This window comes from Ctenopharyngodon idella, chromosome 24, assembly GCF_019924925.1.
Source record: "Ctenopharyngodon idella isolate HZGC_01 chromosome 24, HZGC01, whole genome shotgun sequence".
In the NCBI taxonomy this organism is placed as follows: domain Eukaryota; kingdom Metazoa; phylum Chordata; class Actinopteri; order Cypriniformes; family Xenocyprididae; genus Ctenopharyngodon; species Ctenopharyngodon idella.
In genome coordinates, this window is record NC_067243.1 from 6,362,194 (window position 1) to 6,384,512 (window position 22,319).

The 22,319-nt window shown below is 35.1% G+C and overlaps 3 protein-coding genes across 5 annotated transcripts; 2 read left to right on the plus strand and 1 right to left on the minus strand.

Moving 5' to 3' along the window:
- Positions 1-546: 546 nt before the first annotated feature.
- Positions 547-9,810, plus strand: ldhbb (lactate dehydrogenase Bb). 2 transcript variants are annotated; one of them, XM_051883196.1, is made up of 8 exons: positions 547-570; positions 2,666-2,802; positions 4,869-4,986; positions 5,176-5,349; positions 5,430-5,603; positions 6,859-6,976; positions 7,106-7,229; positions 7,357-9,810. In XM_051883196.1, the coding sequence occupies exons 2-8, from the start codon at positions 2,674-2,676 to the stop codon at positions 7,522-7,524; spliced, it is 1,005 nt and encodes a 334-aa protein (XP_051739156.1). In that variant the 5' UTR covers positions 547-570; positions 2,666-2,673; the 3' UTR covers positions 7,525-9,810. The 2 variants fall into 2 exon arrangements, with proteins under 2 accessions (XP_051739156.1, XP_051739157.1); XM_051883197.1 differs by lacking the exon at positions 547-570 and adding an exon at positions 741-847.
- Positions 9,761-13,787, minus strand: golt1bb (golgi transport 1Bb). Of its 2 annotated transcripts, none has more exons than XM_051883200.1 (5): positions 13,646-13,787; positions 13,019-13,110; positions 12,710-12,888; positions 10,490-10,571; positions 9,761-10,378 (listed from the first exon to the last, which is right to left on the minus strand). In XM_051883200.1, the coding sequence occupies exons 1-5, from the start codon at positions 13,668-13,670 to the stop codon at positions 10,340-10,342; spliced, it is 417 nt and encodes a 138-aa protein (XP_051739160.1). In that variant the 5' UTR covers positions 13,671-13,787; the 3' UTR covers positions 9,761-10,339. The 2 variants fall into 2 exon arrangements, with proteins under 2 accessions (XP_051739160.1, XP_051739159.1); XM_051883199.1 differs by lacking the exon at positions 13,646-13,787 and adding an exon at positions 13,498-13,625.
- A 232-nt stretch (positions 13,788-14,019) lies between these two features.
- slc35b4 (solute carrier family 35 member B4) lies at positions 14,020-22,089 on the plus strand. The gene is made up of 10 exons (XM_051883198.1): positions 14,020-14,259; positions 14,374-14,487; positions 16,275-16,377; positions 16,447-16,496; positions 17,109-17,190; positions 17,316-17,376; positions 20,128-20,237; positions 20,318-20,393; positions 20,603-20,678; positions 21,148-22,089. The coding sequence occupies exons 1-10, from the start codon at positions 14,183-14,185 to the stop codon at positions 21,392-21,394; spliced, it is 996 nt and encodes a 331-aa protein (XP_051739158.1). The 5' UTR covers positions 14,020-14,182; the 3' UTR covers positions 21,395-22,089.
- The last annotated feature ends 230 nt before the right edge of the window (positions 22,090-22,319 follow it).

Genomic DNA, 22,319 nt, shown 5'->3' on the forward strand with positions numbered 1-22,319 from the left:
CTGCTAGCTAGTGCTACACCAAACACAAAATGTACTAATTTCCCCTCATTTCACACCGAGAATTAAATGAACTTATTTATCGGCAGGGGGTTCATTTCTCGGCTATTAGATCGGCACAACGCAGGCTATACTAGCCTACATCCTAAATATTTTTATTACGGTATTATTGTTATTTGACAATCATGCGCATTTTGCTTGCTGTATGTCAAGTGTAGGCTATTTAATTAGTAATTTATCTACTGTCTGACCCTGTTACTCATAAGTAAGGCTAATTAGAAAGTGACATGTGTCAATATAGGCTACATGAACTATGCTAATTCACGGCTTCACCTGTGCGCCTGACCAGGTATAAACTCGTGTGATCGCTCGTTTGTTTTAATCTCCCCGTGTGTTTTAGCGGCTGTACAGCAGATGGCAGCGGATTACAGTAACTCCATTAGCCTGGCACAGGAGCTGGCACTGCACTGACTGCAGCGGACGGACACACTGCGGTGCCCCATATATACAACAATAACATGCTCGTCTCATGGTGGTATCTCTACCTGGGCGCGCAAAGCCTCTACAGACAAGGTAAGACTGACATGTGCGTGTGTTTCAATAAGAAATGATGCAGAAAATATAGTCTTAAATGACCTTGACTGGACACGAGAGGAGCGTTACGTGAGGAACAGAGTTTGTTTGAGTGTATATAGGACAGGACGTGTGTGTTTGTCCACATCTCTGGAGGAGTGTCCTGTAAGTGACCTTGATCTATACAGACCAGCAGCAGATAAACAGGAAGCAGGTTGCTGCATTACAGCAGATTTCTTGTGATGCTTGTGTGATTTGCTGAAGAGCATCTGTACAGGTGAGATCTTTCTGTGCCACATGCTGCTGTATTTCTATATATCATCTGTGTGTTGTGATGGTTTTAATTATGAGATGAGGTTATAGGATGTGTCTTTCTCCATTTCTGTTGCTCTGTTGACTGAGGACAGTGTTTTGGGAATTGTTGCTTGGTGAAGTTTTTAATCATCAACATAGGTAAACTTAATCTGGGACTAACTTAACCAGCATGTTCTCTTGAGATTTGCTTGCTTCACCACAAATTAACCTCGTATTTTCCTTCCAAATTCTTTCAAATATTCCTCTGACTTCACTCGGTATGCAAAGTTAAAGCTATAGCTCTGTTTTTTTGGTTACACTTTATTTTAAGTTGTCCATGTTACCGTGTAATTATACAGTACTGAGTAATAATAATTAACTATAAGTACTTACTTTAGGGTTAGGATGAGGGTTTGGTTTAGGGTTATTTGCATGTAATTATGCATAATTTATACTACAATAACTACTTGCTACTTTTACTACTTTTTTAATTGTTTTTTCCAGAATAATAATTTTTATATAGAGAGAGGAAGCATGTTATTAGTATCAATGAGATAATATTTTTAATAATTAATTTTTAATTGTAGTTAAAATATGCCTTTATATATATATATGTATATAGTAGGCATATTTTATATATATAGTTGTTATTAGTGCTGTCAAATAGATTAATCATGATTATTCGCATCTAACATAAAAGTTTGTAAATATATAATGTGTGTGTGTGTGTATATACATACACTTTTTCAATGAATATATATAATTTATATATTTTATATATTAATAAATAAGATATATTAATATATGTACAGTATATTATATACTTATATACATATAAATAACACACACATATATATAATAGTTGAAAATTAGTGCTGTCAAATCGATAAATCATGATTAATCGCATTTAGCAAAAGTTTTCAAATATGTGTGTGTGTATATACAGTATATATATACATTTTTATATATTAATAAATAAATATTAATATATGTAGAGTATAATATATACATATACATATAAATAACACATATAATAGTTGAAAATTAGTGCTGTCAAATCGATTAATCACGATTAATCGCATCTAACAAAAGTTTGTAAATGTGTGTATATATACATTTTTAATGAATATATATAATTTATATATTTTATATATTAATAAATAATATATATATTAATATATGTGCAGTATATTAAATACATATATACATATAAATAACACATAAAAGTTGCAAATTAGTGCTGTCAAATCGATTAATCATGATTAATTGCATCTAACAAAAGTTTGTAAATACATATGCAGACACACACACACAAATATATACACAATACACAAACATTTGATTTGACAGCACTAGTTTTTATTAATTTATTTCAGATGTGCTCTGGCTCTTTTTCACTCGGGCTGCCCATTAAGGCTTTCTCAAGCCAACATCAAAGTTTGTTTACGAACTTTAGCTTCTAGTTTCAGTTTTACGTTTACTTGTTGTAGTACATCAAGTTAAACTACATGAAAATGAGAAATATTTAGTGGAAACTAGCTGAAAAAACAATGTTTATTTATATATATATTTTAGTTTTTTCAAGTATCAAAAATGTTTAAGTAACATGGTAATTGTAATAACCCTGAGAGGCAGATCAATTAATCTTGTGAGAGTTTAAATTGAGATCTCTGACTTTTGATTCAGATTTTGGTAAATCGGAGCACAATTTGAGATATTGTCATTGCCGTCTAAGAGAAATAATTGAGATATTAAGCAGATGTCGGCTGAATTTCTACGTTCTGATTTTATTCGTCTGCAGTGTTGAATATGGCATCAGTCCTGCAGAAGCTCATCACTCCTCTGTTCAGCGGGCCGGCTGAACCGCCGAGGAACAAAGTGACGGTGGTCGGTGTGGGACAGGTTGGCATGGCCTGTGCCTTCAGCATTCTGCTGCGGGTGAGACTGTAAAACACTCGTCATGAAGTCATTGATCGTGACAGGCTGTACTCGCCAACATAATTCGGACTTTGTGACCACAGCACAAACATATTCCTGGACAAATTCCTTGTTTGTTTATCGATTGTACAAGAGGGAACGAACATTTTGCTCAAGCTGATGATGTCAGTGAGTCAGTGGGTCACAATATCAGTCATTTTCCAGTAGATTTAGGCCATGTTTGTCTGCGCTTGACTTTGATCCCTTTGTCCAATTAGACTAAAGGTGAAGAACCACGGCCAGCACAGACACAGACGAGTCTAACAGGTTGACAAATAACTAAACTAGGACAAAATAAAATGAGTTTGAAGAAAACCTGTATTGGCTACTGATGTGACATTAATATATAAGCAAAATGTAATATATATATATATATATATATTGAATCAATTGGCGTCCTTATTATTCTTCTTCTTCCGCTTTGGGAGTCTATAGCAGCCCATAGAACCGCTTGCGGGAAAGTTATGAAATTTGGCACACTGATAGAGGACAGTCCCAACATTAACTACAGCAAATTTGGTGTCTCTAGAGCAAACTCTCTAGCGTCATCACTTGTCCAAAGTTTCACTGATGTTTACAACTTTTGAACCACAAGGGTTAGAAACAAACTTTTTTCCTCTGATTCCTTGGCTCAATACGATTGACGTAATTTCCATCGATAAACTTTCCAAATTTTCCCACCAAAAAACCGAACTCCTCCTAGACAGTTGCTCCAATTTTCATGAAAATCAAATCAGATCATCTTCAGACTATCCTGGCAAAAAGTGATCCAAAAGCTTTTTGATAAACCCAACTATTCACGAATAACGCACAAACAAATGAAGAAGAGCATGCCAAATTGGACGCGAGGCTATATCTTCGCAGCGCTTTAGCGTATTCTGACCAAACTTGGTACGTCATCACAAATATGACCTGAGGCTACATGCTGGGTTTCGACACAGCACCACCTACTGGTCCGGAGATGGCTATTTTTGCTTATAACTTCTGAATGGTTTGGCCAAAAATTATAAGACTGGTCTTGTTAGATTCAGGATATCCAATTTTACCATATCGGCCATTTTGCATTTTGTAGCAAAATGTTTTTTTTTTTTTTTTTTACGCATTAGCGTATCATTATGAAACTCGATACGGGTCATCAGTACAATGCCCTGAAGGAGCCTGAGAAGTTTTGAGACAGCACCACCTAGTGGTGAAATCAAATATTTATATGCTCATAACTTTTGATGTTTTTTTTTTTTTTTAATTTTATAGATTCCTGAACCCTTCCCAAGTCCAACGATACCTAGCATGCTAGGTTTCGCCTTATGCTTTGTGCATTATTGTGATTTAGCGTTAAAACAGATATCTTCAAAACCGTTACTCCGATCGAGACGAAACCACCGTAAGAAAATTTGGAAACATAGGTCGTTGGCTATATGTTATAGCCCAAATGCCACAATTTTGATAGTAAGTGGCAAAAAAATGCAATCAAAGTCGTGCATGGGTCATTTTTAATGCACTCATACTTATAAATGTCTATAACTCCTAAACAAAATGAGATATTTTCACCAAATTTGACACATTTATGGGCACACTCTGAGGACACATAAAAAAAGTGGTGGGATTGCGCCTGTTGGTGGTGCTATAACTGAACAAAATATTAAATTGCCACTAACTACAATAAAGTATGTGAAATAAAATGCTATATTTTACTGATTTTAGTTGCTTGCTTTGTGCTTGGCTCTTTAATAGGGCTTGCTATATTTTCATTTTATTTTTACATTTTTGTGGGACTCATAAAGTCAATAATGTCTAGGTGTAACTGTCCAGAGATTATTAAAGCAAAAATTATCTAAAAAAACTATTATTATTATATCTATTTTTAATACTATTATTTCTATTTTTATATTTCTACCATTGTGTCTAAAAAAACAGTGTTTTAAAATATTATTTTAAAATTAAGTACGTACTTGTGTGTAGCATGAGTATGTAATTTGGGATGCAAACTTGAGTTATTTTCTTGAATGTTGTTTTTCTGGCGTCTGTAGGAGATGGCGGACGAGCTGGCGCTGGTGGACGTGGTCGAGGACAAACTCAAGGGAGAGATGATGGACTTACAGCACGGAAGTCTCTTCCTAAAGACGCCCAAGATCGTCTCAGGCAAAGGTAGCACACTCATTGACACTGTGGATGTAACTTACTCATGCTAAGTCGCCACTATGATGCTGGTGGTTGCCTATGCTGTGCAGTTGCTAAAGTTTTTAGCATGTTACGATATGGTTGCTTGGGAAATTTGAGTAGTTTCTTTCAAAAGAGAGCTAAAAATGCTGCCTTCTGAAATGTTTTCTCCTTTAGATTACTCTGTGACGGCCAACTCTCGTATCGTGGTGGTAACGGCAGGCGTTCGTCAACAGGAAGGCGAGAGCAGACTGAATCTGGTGCAGAGAAACGTCAGCATCTTCAAACACATCATCCCTCAGATCGTCAGATACAGCCCCAACTGCATCCTCATCGTAGTGTCCAACCCAGGTACACACACACACACACACATTATCATACATCTCACACTTTATTTGCTTTTATAACACACAGTTTTTCTGCCCATAAAGTGGACGTTTTGACCTATGTGACCTGGAAGCTGAGCGGCCTGCCGAAGCACCGCGTCATCGGCAGCGGAACCAACCTGGACTCGGCTCGCTTTCGTTACCTGATGGCCGAGAGGTTGGGCATCCACCCCAGCAGCTTCAACGGATGGATTCTGGGAGAACATGGAGACTCCAGCGGTGAGACAATCCAGACATATATATATATATATAATTGTGTGTATATATTAGTAAAAAAAATTATACAACTATTATATAAAATAAATGTATACAATATTTACATATATTTAAATATATATATTTTTTTAAATTTCATAATTAAATTATAATGTAAAAAAAAATTATAATAAAATATATTTAAAACTAATATATATATATATATAAATAAAAATATTAGTAATTCGTATTATTAAAAAATATAAATTATGTAAATAATAAATAAAAATAATAAACTAAAATATCATAAATAATACAATTATTATTACAATAATTAATTAATATTTATTAATTTAAAAATATAATAATAATAATAATAAATTATATATAATTAATAATAAAATGTATTCAAATAAATAAAATATTAAAAATAATAAAATTATTAAAATAATTATAATACTTATGCATTATTAAAATAAATTAAAAATATTTAAATAATTAATATAATAAATAATAAACTAAAAATACAATAAATAATAGTTATTATTGAAATAATTATAATCCGTATGCATTAATAAAATAAATAAAAATATCAAAATAATAATTATGATATTTTTAGTTTATTTATTATAATAAGTAATTGAATTATTAAAATATTATAATTAATATTTAATAATAAATGATATATAATTAATAATAAAACATATTAAAATTAAATATTATAAATAATAAATTTAAATACAATAAATAACAAAATGATTATTAAAATAATTATAATTAGCATTTATTATTTTAAATGTATAATAATAATAAATTATATATAATTAATAATAAAATATAAAAAATAAATAAAATATTATAAATAATAAAATAAAAATAAATAATATTTAAATAATAGTATTATAAATAATAAACTATAAATACAGTAAATAAAATTATTATTATTAAAATACATTAATTTAAAAACATAATAAATGATATATAATTAATCAAATATAAAAAATAAATAAAATATTATAAATAATAAAATTATTATTAAAATAATTATAAGTCATATGCTTCATTAAAATAAATAATAATAATAATAATACATTAAAAAAATAAGTAAAAATATAAATACAATTATATAAACTGTAAAATGTTATGTTTTTAAAATACATTCTATTTATTAACAATAAACATAATATAAAATAAAATAAAACCATAAATATTGCCATAAAATTTAGAAAATTTCATATCGTTCAAGCACTCATGGTCTCTCTGTGTGTTTGTATTGCAGTTCCTGTTTGGAGTGGCACTAATGTGGCAGGAGTCAGTCTGCAGAAACTCAATCCAGACATCGGCAAAGACACGGACAGAGAGAACTGGAAAGAGACACACAAGAAGGTCGTGGACAGGTACGTCAATGAGTTCGTCTCCTCACTAAAGAATAGATCATCTAAAATGTATACTTCGCAGTTTACTTTGAAAAAAGAAATTAGTGTACCTATAAAGTATGTACTACCTTGAGCATGTGTTCACCGCAGTGCCTATGAGGTGATCCGACTGAAGGGTTACACTAACTGGGCCATCGGCTTGAGTGTGGCCGACCTGACCGAGAGCCTCATGAAGAACCTGAATCGAGTCCATCCCGTTTCCACCATGGTGAAGGTCAGGACAGTATTACTATTCATTAAACACCTTCACCTTATAGTGGGGCATGTTGTCACACTGCCATTAAATGACAGCAAAAATAATGAAACCCATTTCCAGGCCTGAATGAAGATGTTTGTTGCAGGGTATGTACGGGATCGGTGACGAGGTCTTCCTGAGCCTGCCGTGTGTGTTGAACAGCGCTGGAGTGGGCAGCGTGGTCAACATGACTCTGACCAGCGACGAGGTCTCGCAGCTGAAGAAGAGCGCAGAAATGCTGTGGCACATCCAGAGAGACCTTAAAGATCTGTGACGCTAACTCACAACCAAGAGCTTTCACTCACAGCGTCACATGCTTCATCACTGCTTGAGCGGTTCACAGGAGGGCTTGCATAAGATTTTTTTTAAATATCTAGTATTACGTAATTAATCGTACTATCAAATGATTTAGGGGTCTGAAATTACATGTACATAACACATGACTGTCACATTAGCACATAAGCAGATCTTGGTGTCTGAAAGCTTACGGTGAATATTATACGCTACAATTCAAAAGTTTGGACACACTTGACTGAATTGATGTTTCTTATGATCCTAAAAACATTTTGATCCAAACGTTTCTGCTCAAATGCTTCAAATTAGCTTTGTAGACAAATATAAATTGTGCCAACATTTGAATTAATTTGCAAAACTATTTTTTAATTAAAAAATGCATGGATTGTGAAGGAAAAGCATCATCAAGCTTTTAAGCCCTGGGTATACGCTAGTGTACTGAACGCACAGCCTTACAAAGTATACTTCATTTGACTCCTACACATACACAGGCGTTCGACGCATGCGCAGTTTTGAGCACTCAATCTCTCGCCACGAGTTACAATCCTGTAAACATCTTTGTATTCTTTCATGCTAGAGTTGTACAAATGAGGGTACTTTATAATCTCCTAATCTTTCTAACCTCCTCCGTTGTCGCTGTAGCTTGCATGCAGTTTTTCTTTGACTACCTTGTGAATCGACGCCCCCAGGGCACGGTTGCCACCTTGTGGATAAACTAATTACTGCAAAATAATAATAATAATAATGATAATAATAATTAAATACAGTATAGTATAGAAAGACGGTTCACCTCCATTAGTTATGAATATGGGAGAAACTGCAACGCGCAATATGGCGGAATACGTCCCGCCTTCTAAGTAAAAGAGCCAATCGCTGATTGATAAAGTCATTGCGTCACTGCAGCTGCCGTTAGAAGCTCCGGTTCCCATTGAAACCTGAGACTCGCGATTAGGACTGCACATGCGCATTGGCTAGTCTAGGCTGAAAAATAAGCGTTTTAAACGCTATTTGAGCATAAGGAACAACATTTATGGGACAGTTCATGTCTGATTTTGTTGCTGATTTGAAATATGTTATTTAATTGTGAGTTCGCCGAGCAGTTTTTGATATTTCAGGATTTCCCCATTCAAATAGATAGGACTTGGGCTGCGTCCACTTTTCCAATTTTAGACACGCACTCGCGAACTTCCCTAAGCACTTCCCCTCGGGGGAATCCCTGCCGCCATTTTGAAGTGCGTTCAGTGGACAAGGGAAGTTTATATGGACAGACCCTCGTCCCCTTGATTCTGACTGAGGGAGCAAGTCTACTCTGATGTACACTTCAAGCAGCTCTATATCCCACAATTCAACTTGATTGTGACCGAGATTTAATCGCATAATAATTACAGCTACCTTATATTCACAGTCAAAGTTTATATTTGTTTCATTTGTGTAATTTTATTTTTCTCCAACAGCTCTCTTCAACTTATAAGCATATAGAATGTTGCATAAAACAAATTAATAACTACAAAAGGGGTTTAAATAATAAATCAGCTCTATAGTGAATTCCAAGTGATCAAGGGCTTAGTGCGTTTCATTTAAACCTTATGCACGAGTTCCGCCAGTAGTGGGCACTTGTGCAATGTAAGCAATGATGCACAACCAAGTCCATGAGATGGAGGGAAGTTAGCGAGTGAAGGGCATAAAAATTTGGAGTGGAACGCAGCCTTGGTCTTGGATACCCGAAATAGCTGCCTGGAGGTGTTACAAATATGGCCGCCGAGTGAACATACTTTCCTTGAAAGGGACTTTGGTACTCTTCTGATGTACGCTGACCCTCGCGTGCATGCGCATTAAAGTGAAGTATACTTTGGGTTTAGGCTACATGTTCAACAGTGTTTAAAAGCATCCCATGATGCACCTCATGATGGTTGATTAATGTCTAAAATGAGAAGAGTTGGAATCCAAAGAAAAAACTCAAATATGAGTTTTCTTTCGTGTCACATTTAATCACGAAATGTGAAAAATATTCATATAAGAAAAAGTAGGTGTGTCCAAACTTTTGATTGACATTGTTGCACTTCCAAATGACTGTTAAGGGAACTACTCAATGTACACACTAAATGTTGATATTTAAGTGCAATGTGTGAGCCAAATGCTACAAATATATACATTTTTGTGTAATAAATCTGTTATAAGGCTGTAGATGTGATGTCAGGCAACAGATAGATGGATCGTCAAGGATATAATCCATTTATTAAACAGGATCTTTGTCGGTAAAAATGTATATTAGTCTCACATTTCAAGTATGTACAAACAAGTCAGTCATGTAATATAACAGCATATCACGCAGGTTGCTGAATGTCCTCGTGTGTGCTATGAAACAGTCTCCGCTCCACTAGGTGGAGCTCATGTGGAAAAAGTCCAAATTAGCCTCAAGATTTTGACAATTAAAAAGAGCAAAATAAACTAGTTGGCACATAAAAACATAAAAAAACAGTAACGACTTTATTCAGAACCCAGTGATTCCTTCAGTGGAATTTCATCGTCCGCTCATCTAGTCGTCATTTGGGGTGCAGTGGTCCCTGTCGCCCCCTGGAGGGAGATGCGTGATGCAGCAACAATGACATCGCCTGACTTGGTTTGGTTATCAGTCCCAGAAAAAACACGAACTTCTTCACAGGTAAAATATCAAAAAGTCTCAGCTGTGGTTCAGAGAGGTTGGCCAGCAAGACGCTGAGCCCGACGCACATTATGACAAATATAAATATGAGCCACTCATAGAAAACTAAAACAAAAAACTAAACCGTTGACCGTTATACCATGGTGTTGCTCTCACCAACTTTATCCACTAGCTGAAAGAGAAACAGAAAAACAGTCAAAACGAATTATTTGACAGGATTTGAAGTGTCTGTCACTTACACAAGCACAAAATACCAAGAGTCAGCAAACTGTGGTTGACTTACTCCACTGATGCCAGGAAGGTTCAGTAAAGATCCCAGAATAGGCACCCGCCTAATGAAGCCAACCGCTACTGGGAAAAAGCCCCTGAAAACAGATGGAGACCCAATTAAAAACAAGTATTATTAAATGTAGAACAACTTCCCCTCCCTCTTGCATGCGAAATCTCTTCTCTGATGATGAGGGCGGGGCAACCTGTCACTCACATGAGATCCACCAATAGTAAACCACAACCATCCAATCAATTCCCCACAGACAAAATCAAGCCCCGTCCCTACATTTGTTCTTGTTTGAAAAGCAGTTTCACTCATGCTGTGTTCCAATTCGCCTACTTATACTATGTACTAAAAGTAGGTACTCTTTTTGTGAAGAAAAGTACATACTTTTAAGTGTGTAGCAGAAGAGTAGACAAGCTTTGGGAGAAACTATCACCAGTGTTCGGGGTAATCAGATTACTTTTTCCAAGTAACTAATAAAGTAACGCATTACTTTTAAATTTACAACAAAATATCTGAGTTACTTTTTCAAATAAGTAACGCAAGTAATTTTGTTCTCCCATTTATTGACTGACAGCTCTCCTGTCGCCATGTTGAGAGAAATCGGGAGTGCAGAGGTGTTGTGTAAACATGATGGTTATTCTAGACTTGTTCTAGACTAAATGTGAGCAAACATTTACTCATTTACTACTTCTCCTGTGTCCTATTCTTCTGTATTCCAAAATGGCAGCACAGCTGAAAGGTTTGAGCTGCGCCCTCTACTGTACAGGCGTGAATTTGCATTTCCTTCAGCCTGAGGCTTATTCGTTTCACTTTTGATGTGAAAGGGCGTTTACATTTGCCAAAAATAGAATTTTTGTGGTTATAAAAACAAACAAACAGCCCAGCCCAGGAGAGAAAAAGTAACGCAAAAGTAATGTAACACACTACTTTCCATCAAAAGTAACTAGCACAATTAGTTACTTTTTTAGGGAGTAACGCAATATTGTAATGCATTACTTTTAAAAGTAACTTTCCCCAACACTATCACATCATAAAATTGCGTAATAAATTAGTGTTTGCAGTTCTGAACTCCGAAGTGCAATGGGTTGTGGGCAATGTTAGCTGTTAAGCCGCAGTCACACTAGACTTTTTGAACGTGCGAAATTTCTTCGGATGCTGTAACGGTCGTGATATGACGTCACGGTGTCTTTTTTATAAACATGAATTCAACATATAACTTAACGTAATACATTCAAAATGTAAAAAATATAGAACATACTCGACTTCACTGCAAAAATATCATTCTTTTAATTCAGCCAAGAGGTCATGATGCGACAAATCAATCTTCTACTGCACGTCCTCACGTGATGCGAATTCGCAAGTCAGAGTTCACCAAACTTGAACTTTGGAACGCAGCAAAATGCAAAACTTTTTCGCATGAGCTTACGTTTCCTGGCTGACGCATTCGCATGCGTTTGAATGGAAGTCAATGGAACGAAAAGTGTGTGACCGCCCCTTTATAGTGTGCACGGATCCACACTTTGAAAATCTACCAGAAATAATAGACCATCCGGGGACTTTTGGCAGACTCTCTTCTACATACTATGCTTTGGGACGCGTTTATTCTAATCTCACATACTATTTAGGATGGATAGTACGCACATTGGGACACAGGGTCTGATATGCGTCACAACCAGGTGTGCCGCACATGTCCTGAAAAGTGAAGCCAAAGCATTTTGATCGCCCCCTGGTGGCTGGCTGCAGTATAGGTCATAAACCTGGCCCTCTCCACGTAATCGAATGGGACGCGAGGTAAACTCAAAAAATCCAATTACACTTTAATTCTTTTTTTTTCTGAAGATGGTTTCTGTCATTTTAGGTAGTTATCGCTGACATTTGCTCAAGTGTATGTTTTTTTTAGTAAGTTTAGTTTTAGTTGTTGTGAAAACTGGGTGTAACGTCATGATTGACAGCTGTGCTTGCGATCGAGTCTGCGGGAGTGGGAGTATAGACCTTATTCAGAGATATTTCAGACATTTTTTTTTTTACATCCTATGGTCACAATAGTGAATAAAAGACTATCGCAACTTCCATTTCATGCTGACTTTAAATTTTTTGTTAATTTTGCACAAAAAGTTACATAGTGTAGCTTTAAAATAAATAAAAATAAACCCCTTTATGGTCATGCAAAAACCACCAGAAACAGGGTTTATTTATTAATAAAAAAGCAACAAAAACAAAACTCACCGGAAGAGAAGAAAAAATCCATAAACCTCCAGGACGACACCTACAATCGGCCATCCGATGAGCACCACGAAAACACCTCCCAGAAAGAAACCAGTGGCTTTCATTTTATGCCGCTGGAAGAAGAACCTGAAAGTCCGTTCCAGTCCGATAACAAATGAGAGACCTGCAACAAACAAGATCTACAAACACACACAGACATTCATGTTCAGTTCAAGCAGGAGGGTTAATTTCAGAACACAAATCTGAGCATTCACATCACATTTTACTCCATTCAAACAACTTTGTTTCCATGTTAAAACACACACTCACATTTCCTATGGCCAAAAGTGCTTTATCAAAGAACAGAATCATTCCGAAGAAGAGGAAAAACACGCCGAAACCCGTCAGCCCCATCCCGATCTCTGATCAAACACAAGAACAGACTTCATTAGTGCTGAAATACAAATCTATAGAGAGTTACTGCATGCAAATGAGTCCCACAGAAATTACCATTAAGTAATTAAGTATACAAGCAATACTGTTGTACAACTTGCAATTGTATTAAGCTTTTTCTTCTTTTTTATGATTTGGAAAAGATTTGATTACCATATACCATGGTATTTGCATGGCACTCCACAGCACTTCAGAGAATGCCATGGGAATATATCTATCATATTAGATAGATAAGCAACAGTATTATATGGTTATACTACTGATAAATCTAATGATTACCATATATATATACTATAGTACATTACCATACTGGCAGTGATATTACCATGGTATCATAGCTCATGTTAGAGTTTTACCATATTTGATTGTACTGTTAGAGGCCAGGCCGTGTATCCTCATTCATTCCCTTTCATCACTTCAAGAAGATTTTCAAGCCTTAAAGCCGCATTTTCAATATTTCTATCTAGATTAACATAACGCAGAGATACAGTAAATTTGACTTACTCTGTGAGTCCGTTAATGAAATCATGTTTGTGTTGTGTTTCAGCCGGTTTACTGACTGATGAGTAAAACTGTTCTGTGTGTGATCGCCACGACACCGGAAACACGTAGAGATACTTTAAACGTCTGAAATGACGCAGATACGCTCTGCAAAAAAAAAATTAAATACCGCTCATTATTATTATTTTTTTACTTTATTTTATTTAAAAGGTGTTTTATTACTGCTACCTCTCGCGATTTTGCAAATACTTGCAAAGTTTTTAGTTTGAATGAACTCAGTCGCTTCCGTTTGTGTTGCTGGGAAATGTAGTTTTCAGTTACATTCAGATACATTCTGGATAAGAGAAAAAAAACTACAAATCCCACAAGACGCGGTGTGAAGCAGGAAGGCATGTCTGTTTCTAGCTGGGAGACGTATTCATTGAAGTATCAATAGTTTGCGAGGACAAGAAAATTTACATTTATTATTCACAATGCCAACATCCGGATTATTGTAAAGCTGAAATAACTGTTGCGATTGCTTCGTTTTACCCTTTAAAAATGAATACGTTGTTTGCGATTATTTTGGTGTTTGTTGGCTGCTGCAGTAATGTTGTGTTTTTGGAACTTTTGGTTAGGTGAGTTGCAAGTTTCTCATTTATGATTATTTTTTCCGTATCAGTGTGTATTTAAAGCATTTGAACTTCACATATGCTGTCAGTTCTTACTTCTTTAAATCATATATTTTACAGGGATTTCCCAGGATGTGGAAATATTGTCACATTTGCCCAGTTTGCCTTCATTGCACTGGAGGGGTTCATCTTTGAGGCAAACTTTGGACGCAAAAAGCCACACATACCCCTCAGGTTAACAATTTATACAATTAAATGCACAGTTTTGCACACACACGCGCATTTTTATTTTAACCATTTGTTTTGGCTTGTCAGACCAGATCAGTAAACAGTGGAAATTCATTGATTATTATAGGTGAATGTTGAGATGATTTGACAGATTGCCATTATGTTATATATGTTCGTTCATTCATTCATTCATTTTACAAAAAATGAAATGCATATTTGTGCATTTTTACTGTTACGACCAGTTTTTGCTTGTTGAACGAGATAAAAGGCAGTGCTTACCTTTATTAATTATTATATTATTATAGGTGAGAGGTGAAAGCCTTGCTTTGTCACTGTTATAGGTGATTCGTAAGTCAGTGCACAGTTCAGAGAGCTTCAACAGATCATTATATTATTATATATTAATATATGTGTGTGTTTGTATGTATATATATTGTGTACATACACACACACACACACACACATATATATATATATATATATATGCACTACATCTGATATCTTTGATGTTTTCAGTGTGGATGCTTTCCACAGTATAAATATTTGCATTGAATATCAGATATGAAAACAGGACACCACTTGCTAAATGTGGTGTTGTGACAACAATATAGCATACTGCATATTTCACATACTTCAAAGGCAATATACAGTAGCTGCATCTCATTTCGGAGGCCGCGTCCTCCGGAGGTCGCATTTGAAGGCTGCATACGTCATCAAGGATGTCTTATTTAAGAAAAGTAACCATAATAAAATTGACTTTTATTCCTCGTGAGGTGTAAAATACTGTAATTTCTTTCTTACTTTGCAATCTAACGGTTACTTTTCTCAGATGAGACTGCCTCGATGACGTATGCAGCCTGCAAATGCAACCTCCGGAGGACACAGCCTTCGAAATGAGACGCAGCTCGTATATAGTGTACTGCACAGTGTACGACTTTAAACCTGGGGGCCCCCAAATATGATCATCCTTATGTGAGGGACTCCATCTTAAATTATAAAAGGCATCTTTCTTTTATAAACACCCAGTTTATACACTACTAATTAATTATTATAATTAGTGATATATACATATTATAATTAATTAATTAATTAAATTAATAAATCTAAAATAATTTTGTATTGTTACATTATTTATATCTATTAGTTGTTTATTTTTATATTTATTTTATATTATATTTTTAAACAATTTTTTTATTTATTGTATTAATCTTTTTTTAAATTTATTTTAATTGAATTAATTTATTTACTTGGTTTATTCTTCTTATTTATTTTCTTATTTATTTATTTGAACATTTTTTTACCTGACTTTTCCACGCACCCTTTCACTCCCCGAACCCCAGTTTGAAAACCCCTGATAGTGTTTCATTCCTAACATAGTCGTGCAGTTTTGAACCTCAGCGAGATGACTTATGTTACAGTCTTTGTGCTAAATCTAGAATCACAGACGGATAAGACACATCTTTCGTTCAGTCGTTCTTAACTGGTTTTGCTTCAGGACAGATTTTGTACTGATCATCAAGTGGGCATTAGAAAAATGACCTTGGTTAAACATTGCAATTTATACGTTCATGCAAATATATGGGCATGCAAATCTGTCCATGATGAAATCTGCTTAATTTGACACATTTTTTGCCATGTAACAAATGAATTTGCAGCAAAATATTGTATAGATGCTCATATGGTTAGATGCATTACATTGTTTGCATTCAGCAATGTTTTTCCTTCCTGTCCATCAGAAACTCCAGCTTAACGTTTGTGTCTTTCATGACCTTTGGTGTCCTTCTCCTTTGCAGTAACTATGTGATCATGGTGACGATGTTCTTTACCATCAGCGTGATCAATAACTACGCCCTGAACTTTAACATCGCCATGCCGCTGCATATGATCTTCAGATCAGTGAGTGTCGATCATGTCATTCATTCATTGCTTTGAAAACTGTGCCTTAAATTCTCTTTTTGTTCACAGGGATCTTTAATAGCAAACATGATTCTCGGTATTGTCATCTTGAAGAAAAGGTATGCTGAATATCATGCACAAAATCATTACTTAAAGGTGTCATATTATGCTTATTTATATTTTCTCACATCTTTCTTTAGTGTGTAATGTTGCCATTTATGCATGAAAAACATTTGCAAAATCTCTATTGTGTTCTTGAGTTTTCTTCCGGGAACGAACATGAACATGTCACAATATTCCTCATTTAAATAATTCCCGCCCAATGCAAATAAAGGGGCGGCCCAAAATAATTCTCGCCCAATGCAAACAAAGGGGCGGGGCCTGGTTGAGTTAGTAGTGTGTTGAAACGTGCCGTTATGGTAAGGGGCGGGACATTTCCCAAACATGCTTGAAGCACTTGACCAATCACAACACACTGCTCCAGCCGACCAATCGGAGCACATTGTGCTTTTCAGAAGGAGGGGCTTCATAGAGACAGGAACTAAACAGAGCGTTACTGACAGACTGGTAAGAGAGGAGCTGCAACAATGGAGAATATGAGGAAAATAACCAACATTCAAGCAGGAAAACCTGTTCTAGTAGAGCCTAAAAACAACATCAAGACTTTGTAAAAAGGCATAAAATGATTTTGCATATTGTTCAGTCACATTGTTATTTTATTCTGACTGCAGATATTCGATGAGTAAATATCTCTCCATCGTGCTGGTGTCTGTGGGCATTTTCATCTGCACTATTATGTCGGCCAAACAAGTGGTGAGTTTGCAAAACCAGCCTGGATTAATAGTTGTTTTGTATTAATAGGCACAACATACTTGCGTTTCAATGCTGTATTTCACATCTTATCTGCACCTAACACATCAGGTCTGATCCTTATGTAGAATGTTGAGAAAGGGGCGAAGGAGGAAGATGGTGTTTATGCCTTCATGCATTGGCTTCTGGGTAATATTCTCACTGCACGTTCAATGTATAACTCACAATTCTGACTTTATATCTCACAATTCTGACTTTATATCACTCAATTCTGACTTTATATCACTGAACTCTGACTTTATATCTCTCAATTCTGACTTTATATCACACAATTCTGACTTTATATCTCTCAATTCTGACTTTATATCACACAATTCTGACTTTATATCTCTCAATTCTGACTTTATATCACACAATTCTGACTTTATATCTCTCAATTCTGACTTTATATCACACAATTCTGACTTTATATCACTCAATTCTGACTTTATATCACTCAACTCTGACTTTATATCTCTCAATTCTGACTTTATATCACACAATTCTGACTTTATATCTCTCAATTCTGACTTTATATCACACAATTCTGACTTTATATCTCTCAATTCTGACTTTATATCACTCAATTCTGACTTTATATCACTCAACTCTGACTTTATATCTCTCAATTCTGACTTTATATCACACAATTCTGACTTTATATCACTCAACTCTGACTTTATATCTCTCAATTCTGACTTTATATCACTCAACTCTGACTTTATATCTCTCAATTCTGACTTTATATCTCTCAATTCTGACTTTATATCACTCAATTCTGACTTTATATCACTCAACTCTGACTTTATATCTCTCAATTCTGACTTTATATCACACAATTCTGACTTTATATCTCTCAATTCTGACTTTATATCACACAATTCTGACTTTATATCTCTCAATTCTGACTTTATATCTCTCAATTCTGACTTTATATCACTCAATTCTGACTTTATATCACTGAACTCTGACTTTATATCTCTCAATTCTGACTTTATATCACACAATTCTGACTTTATATCTCTCAATTCTGACTTTATATCACACAATTCTGACTTTATATCTCTCAATTCTGACTTTATATCACACAATTCTGACTTTATATCACTCAATTCTGACTTTATATCACTCAACTCTGACTTTATATCTCTCAATTCTGACTTTATATCACACAATTCTGACTTTATATCTCTCAATTCTGACTTTATATCACACAATTCTGACTTTATATCTCTCAATTCTGACTTTATATCACACAATTCTGACTTTATATCACTCAATTCTGACTTTATATCACTCAATTCTGACTTTATATCACTCAACTCTGACTTTATATCTCTCAATTCTGACTTTATATCACACAATTCTGACTTTATATCACTCAACTCTGACTTTATATCTCTCAATTCTGACTTTATATCACTCAACTCTGACTTTATATCTCTCAATTCTGACTTTATATCTCTCAATTCTGACTTTATATCACTCAATTCTGACTTTATATCACTCAACTCTGACTTTATATCTCTCAATTCTGACTTTATATCACACAATTCTGACTTTATATCTCTCAATTCTGACTTTATATCACACAATTCTGACTTTATATCACTCAATTCTGACTTTATATCACACAACTCTGACTTTATATCACTCAATTCTGACTTTATATCACTCAATTCTGACTTTATATCACTCAACTCTGACTTTATATTACGCAATTCTGACTTTATATCACGCAATTCTGACTTTATATCACTCAATTCTGACTTTATATCTCACAACTCTGACTTTATATCACTCAATTCTGACTTTATATCACTCAATTCTGACTTTATATCACTCAATTCTGACTTTATATCACTCAATTCTGACTTTATATTACGCAATTCTGACTTTATATCACGCAATTCTGACTTTATATCACTCAATTCTGACTTTATATCTCACAACTCTGACTTTATATCACTCAATTCTGACTTTATCTCACAACTCTGACTTTATATCACTCAATTCTGACTTTATATCACGCAATTCTGACTTTATATCTCGCAATTCTGACTTTATATCTCGCAATTCTGACTTTATATCACTCAACTCTGACTTTATATCTCGCAATTCTGACTTTATATCTCGCAATTCTGACTTTATATCTCGCAATTCTGACTTTATATCACGCAATTCTGACTTTATAACTCGCAATTCTGACTTTATATCACTCAATTCTGACTTTATATTACGCAATTCTGACTTTATATCTCGCAATTCTGACTTTATAATTCCCAATTCTGACTTTATAACTTGCAATTGTTAGTTTATATCTTGAAATTCTCAGAAAAAAGGTCAGAATTGTGAGCTAAAAAAGCTGCAATTACCTTTTTTATTTTTTATTTCATGTTGGAAACAAGCTTCCATAGTTTTCGACATTGACAATAATCAGAAATGTTTCTTGAGCAGCAAATCAGCATATTAGAATGATTTCTGAAGGATCATGTGACACTGAAGCCTGGAGTAATGATGCTGAAAATTCAGCTTTGATCACAGGAATAAATTACAGTTTAACATATTTTCACAGAGAAAACAGTTATTTTAAACTGTGATAATATTTCACAATATTACTGTTTTTACTGTATTTTTAATCAAATAAATGCAGCCACGGTGAGCAGAAGAGACTTCTTTCAAAAACATTAAAAGTCTTACCGACTGTTTTTCTCCATCAGTGTCAACAGTAGTGTACATACTGCATACTGCTAAAGTGGTGTGTTAGTATGCTATTCTGAACCTGCCCAAAGACATTTATTGAGTATATGTGAGAAGTTAAATCATTCTGTACTTTATTTCTCATTTTGGACTACCCATGTAAGCAAGATATTCGATTGAATTAGTGCTGTTGTGTTTCAGGTATCGCCATGCTGACGTTCGCCTTGCTGATGTCTGCGAGAATGGGCATTTTCCAAGAAACTCTGTACAAGAAGTATGGAAAACACTCCAAGGAGGCTCTGTTCTACAATGTGAGTCAGTGACTGTGCATATGATGCATGCAACATATGAGTTTGTGGGATTAAGTGGAATTTCTCTGCCTTTTTTTCAGCACTGTCTGCCACTACCAGGGTTCCTCCTGCTGTCAACGGACATCTACAAACACGCCGTGCTCTTCAGCCAGAGCTGTGAGTCTGATTCTAGAGGGAAACTTTTGTAATGTTATAACTGTCTTTACTGTAATGTTTGATCAATTTAATCCATCCTTGCTGAATAAAAGTATTGATTTTTTTTTTTTTTTTTTTTTTTTTATACGATAGTGTATATAAGCCTTAAGAAGTTTGACTTCCTTTGCCTTTTTGGTTTGAAATAACAAACCGATGACTTTCTCTCAAAGCTCCAGTGGAAATCCCTGTGATTGGTCAGTCTATGCCAGTCATGTGGTTTTACCTGCTGATGAACGTCATCACCCAGTATCCTTTCATATTTGTTATATTAAATGTCATTTTTTTTAATGAAAATGTCATTAATTACTCACCCTCATGTCGTTCCAAACCCGTAAGACTTTTGTTCATCTTTGGAGCACAAATGAAGGTCTTTTTAATGAAATCTGAGCGATTTATGTCCCTCCATTGACGGTCTACGCAACTACCACTTTCAAGCCTCAGATTTCGCTAAAAAAATCGCTCTAAATCGCTCAGATTTCATTAAAAAGATCTTCATTTGTGTTTCAAAGATAAACGAAATTCTTACGGGTTTGGAACGACATGAGTAATTAATGACAGAATCTTCATTTTCATTTTTGAATGAACTAACCCTTTAACATTTTGTTTATGGACTTTTATTGTCTGTATTGGAATCCTAATTGCATGCCAACTTGTCAAGAAATCTGTCTAGAGTCAGTTTTATGTCGTGTACTTCGTCCTTAGCCAGGTTTCTCAGATACGTGTGCATCCGCGGTGTCTTTATTCTGACCACAGAGTGCGCGTCGCTCACGGTCACACTGGTGGTGACGCTGCGCAAATTTCTGAGCCTCATTATTTCCATCCTGTACTTCCGTAATCCCTTCACAGCCTGGCATTGGGTGGGAACAGCTGTGGTCTTCCTGGGAACGCTGCTCTACACAGAAGTGTGGTCCAGCGTTCGTGCGGCAGTGAAAGGAGAGAAAGCCGACAAGAAGGCAGAGTAAACTGTACAGGAATTGTAATACCTCTGTAGTTCTGTGCGAGTGTGTTTTGTTAGTCACTTTTCATTGGTTTACTGTGAATGGATGAGCTCTTGAAGTATGTTTGGGACAATTATATGAGCTGTTTTTGAGCTAGATGTGTGTGTAGAGCATTTGTCTGTAAGCTTGCACAATCCATGACCTGTTTCAGATCTGTTTTTGCAGAAAAAGATACTCCTTTTGTTCCTGCCACCATATTTACTTAAGGAAAATCACATAGATCTACTTCATCACACATTGCGACTGACATAATGGTCAATTCAGGACTTACAGCTAACTTAGTATGTATTAATGTTCACAACAAGTTAGTGATATTTATTTATTTTCCAATTTTTAATCACAGCCAGTATTGGTAAGTCAGTAAATATGTCAGCCCACTTACATGTGTGAAATAATAAAGTAAATACAACTACAAAAGGTAATGCAAAACTTTTATGTAATAATTTTAAGTTGTAGTCATAATATCAGTTTTGACATTTTGTAGTCACCTTACAGATGAGTATCAGGGTGAGCTAAAGCAATACTGTAGAAAACACAACTGCCAGGACTGTAGGTGTTATGTTCATGAGGCTGCAATTTGTGATTTTGCATGGATTTGTGTAAGAAATGTTGTTTTTTATCAGCTAACTCAGATACCTCATAAACTACAGGAAATCTTTGTCTTTTGTGCATTTCTTTCACTCACACCTGTGGTTTTGTTCACCTCATGCGTTCTTGATGTTCTATTAATTTTTTTTAGTCTTTATTGGCTATAAAAGCATCAATACCCAGGGTTTTCATGGGGGTATTGTTTGTTGCTCATGTTGATCTCATGAACTCACACAGTTAGTATTCTTTACAAAAATTCATCATGGTAACCATATTTTCCACCAAAATACAACAATTAATG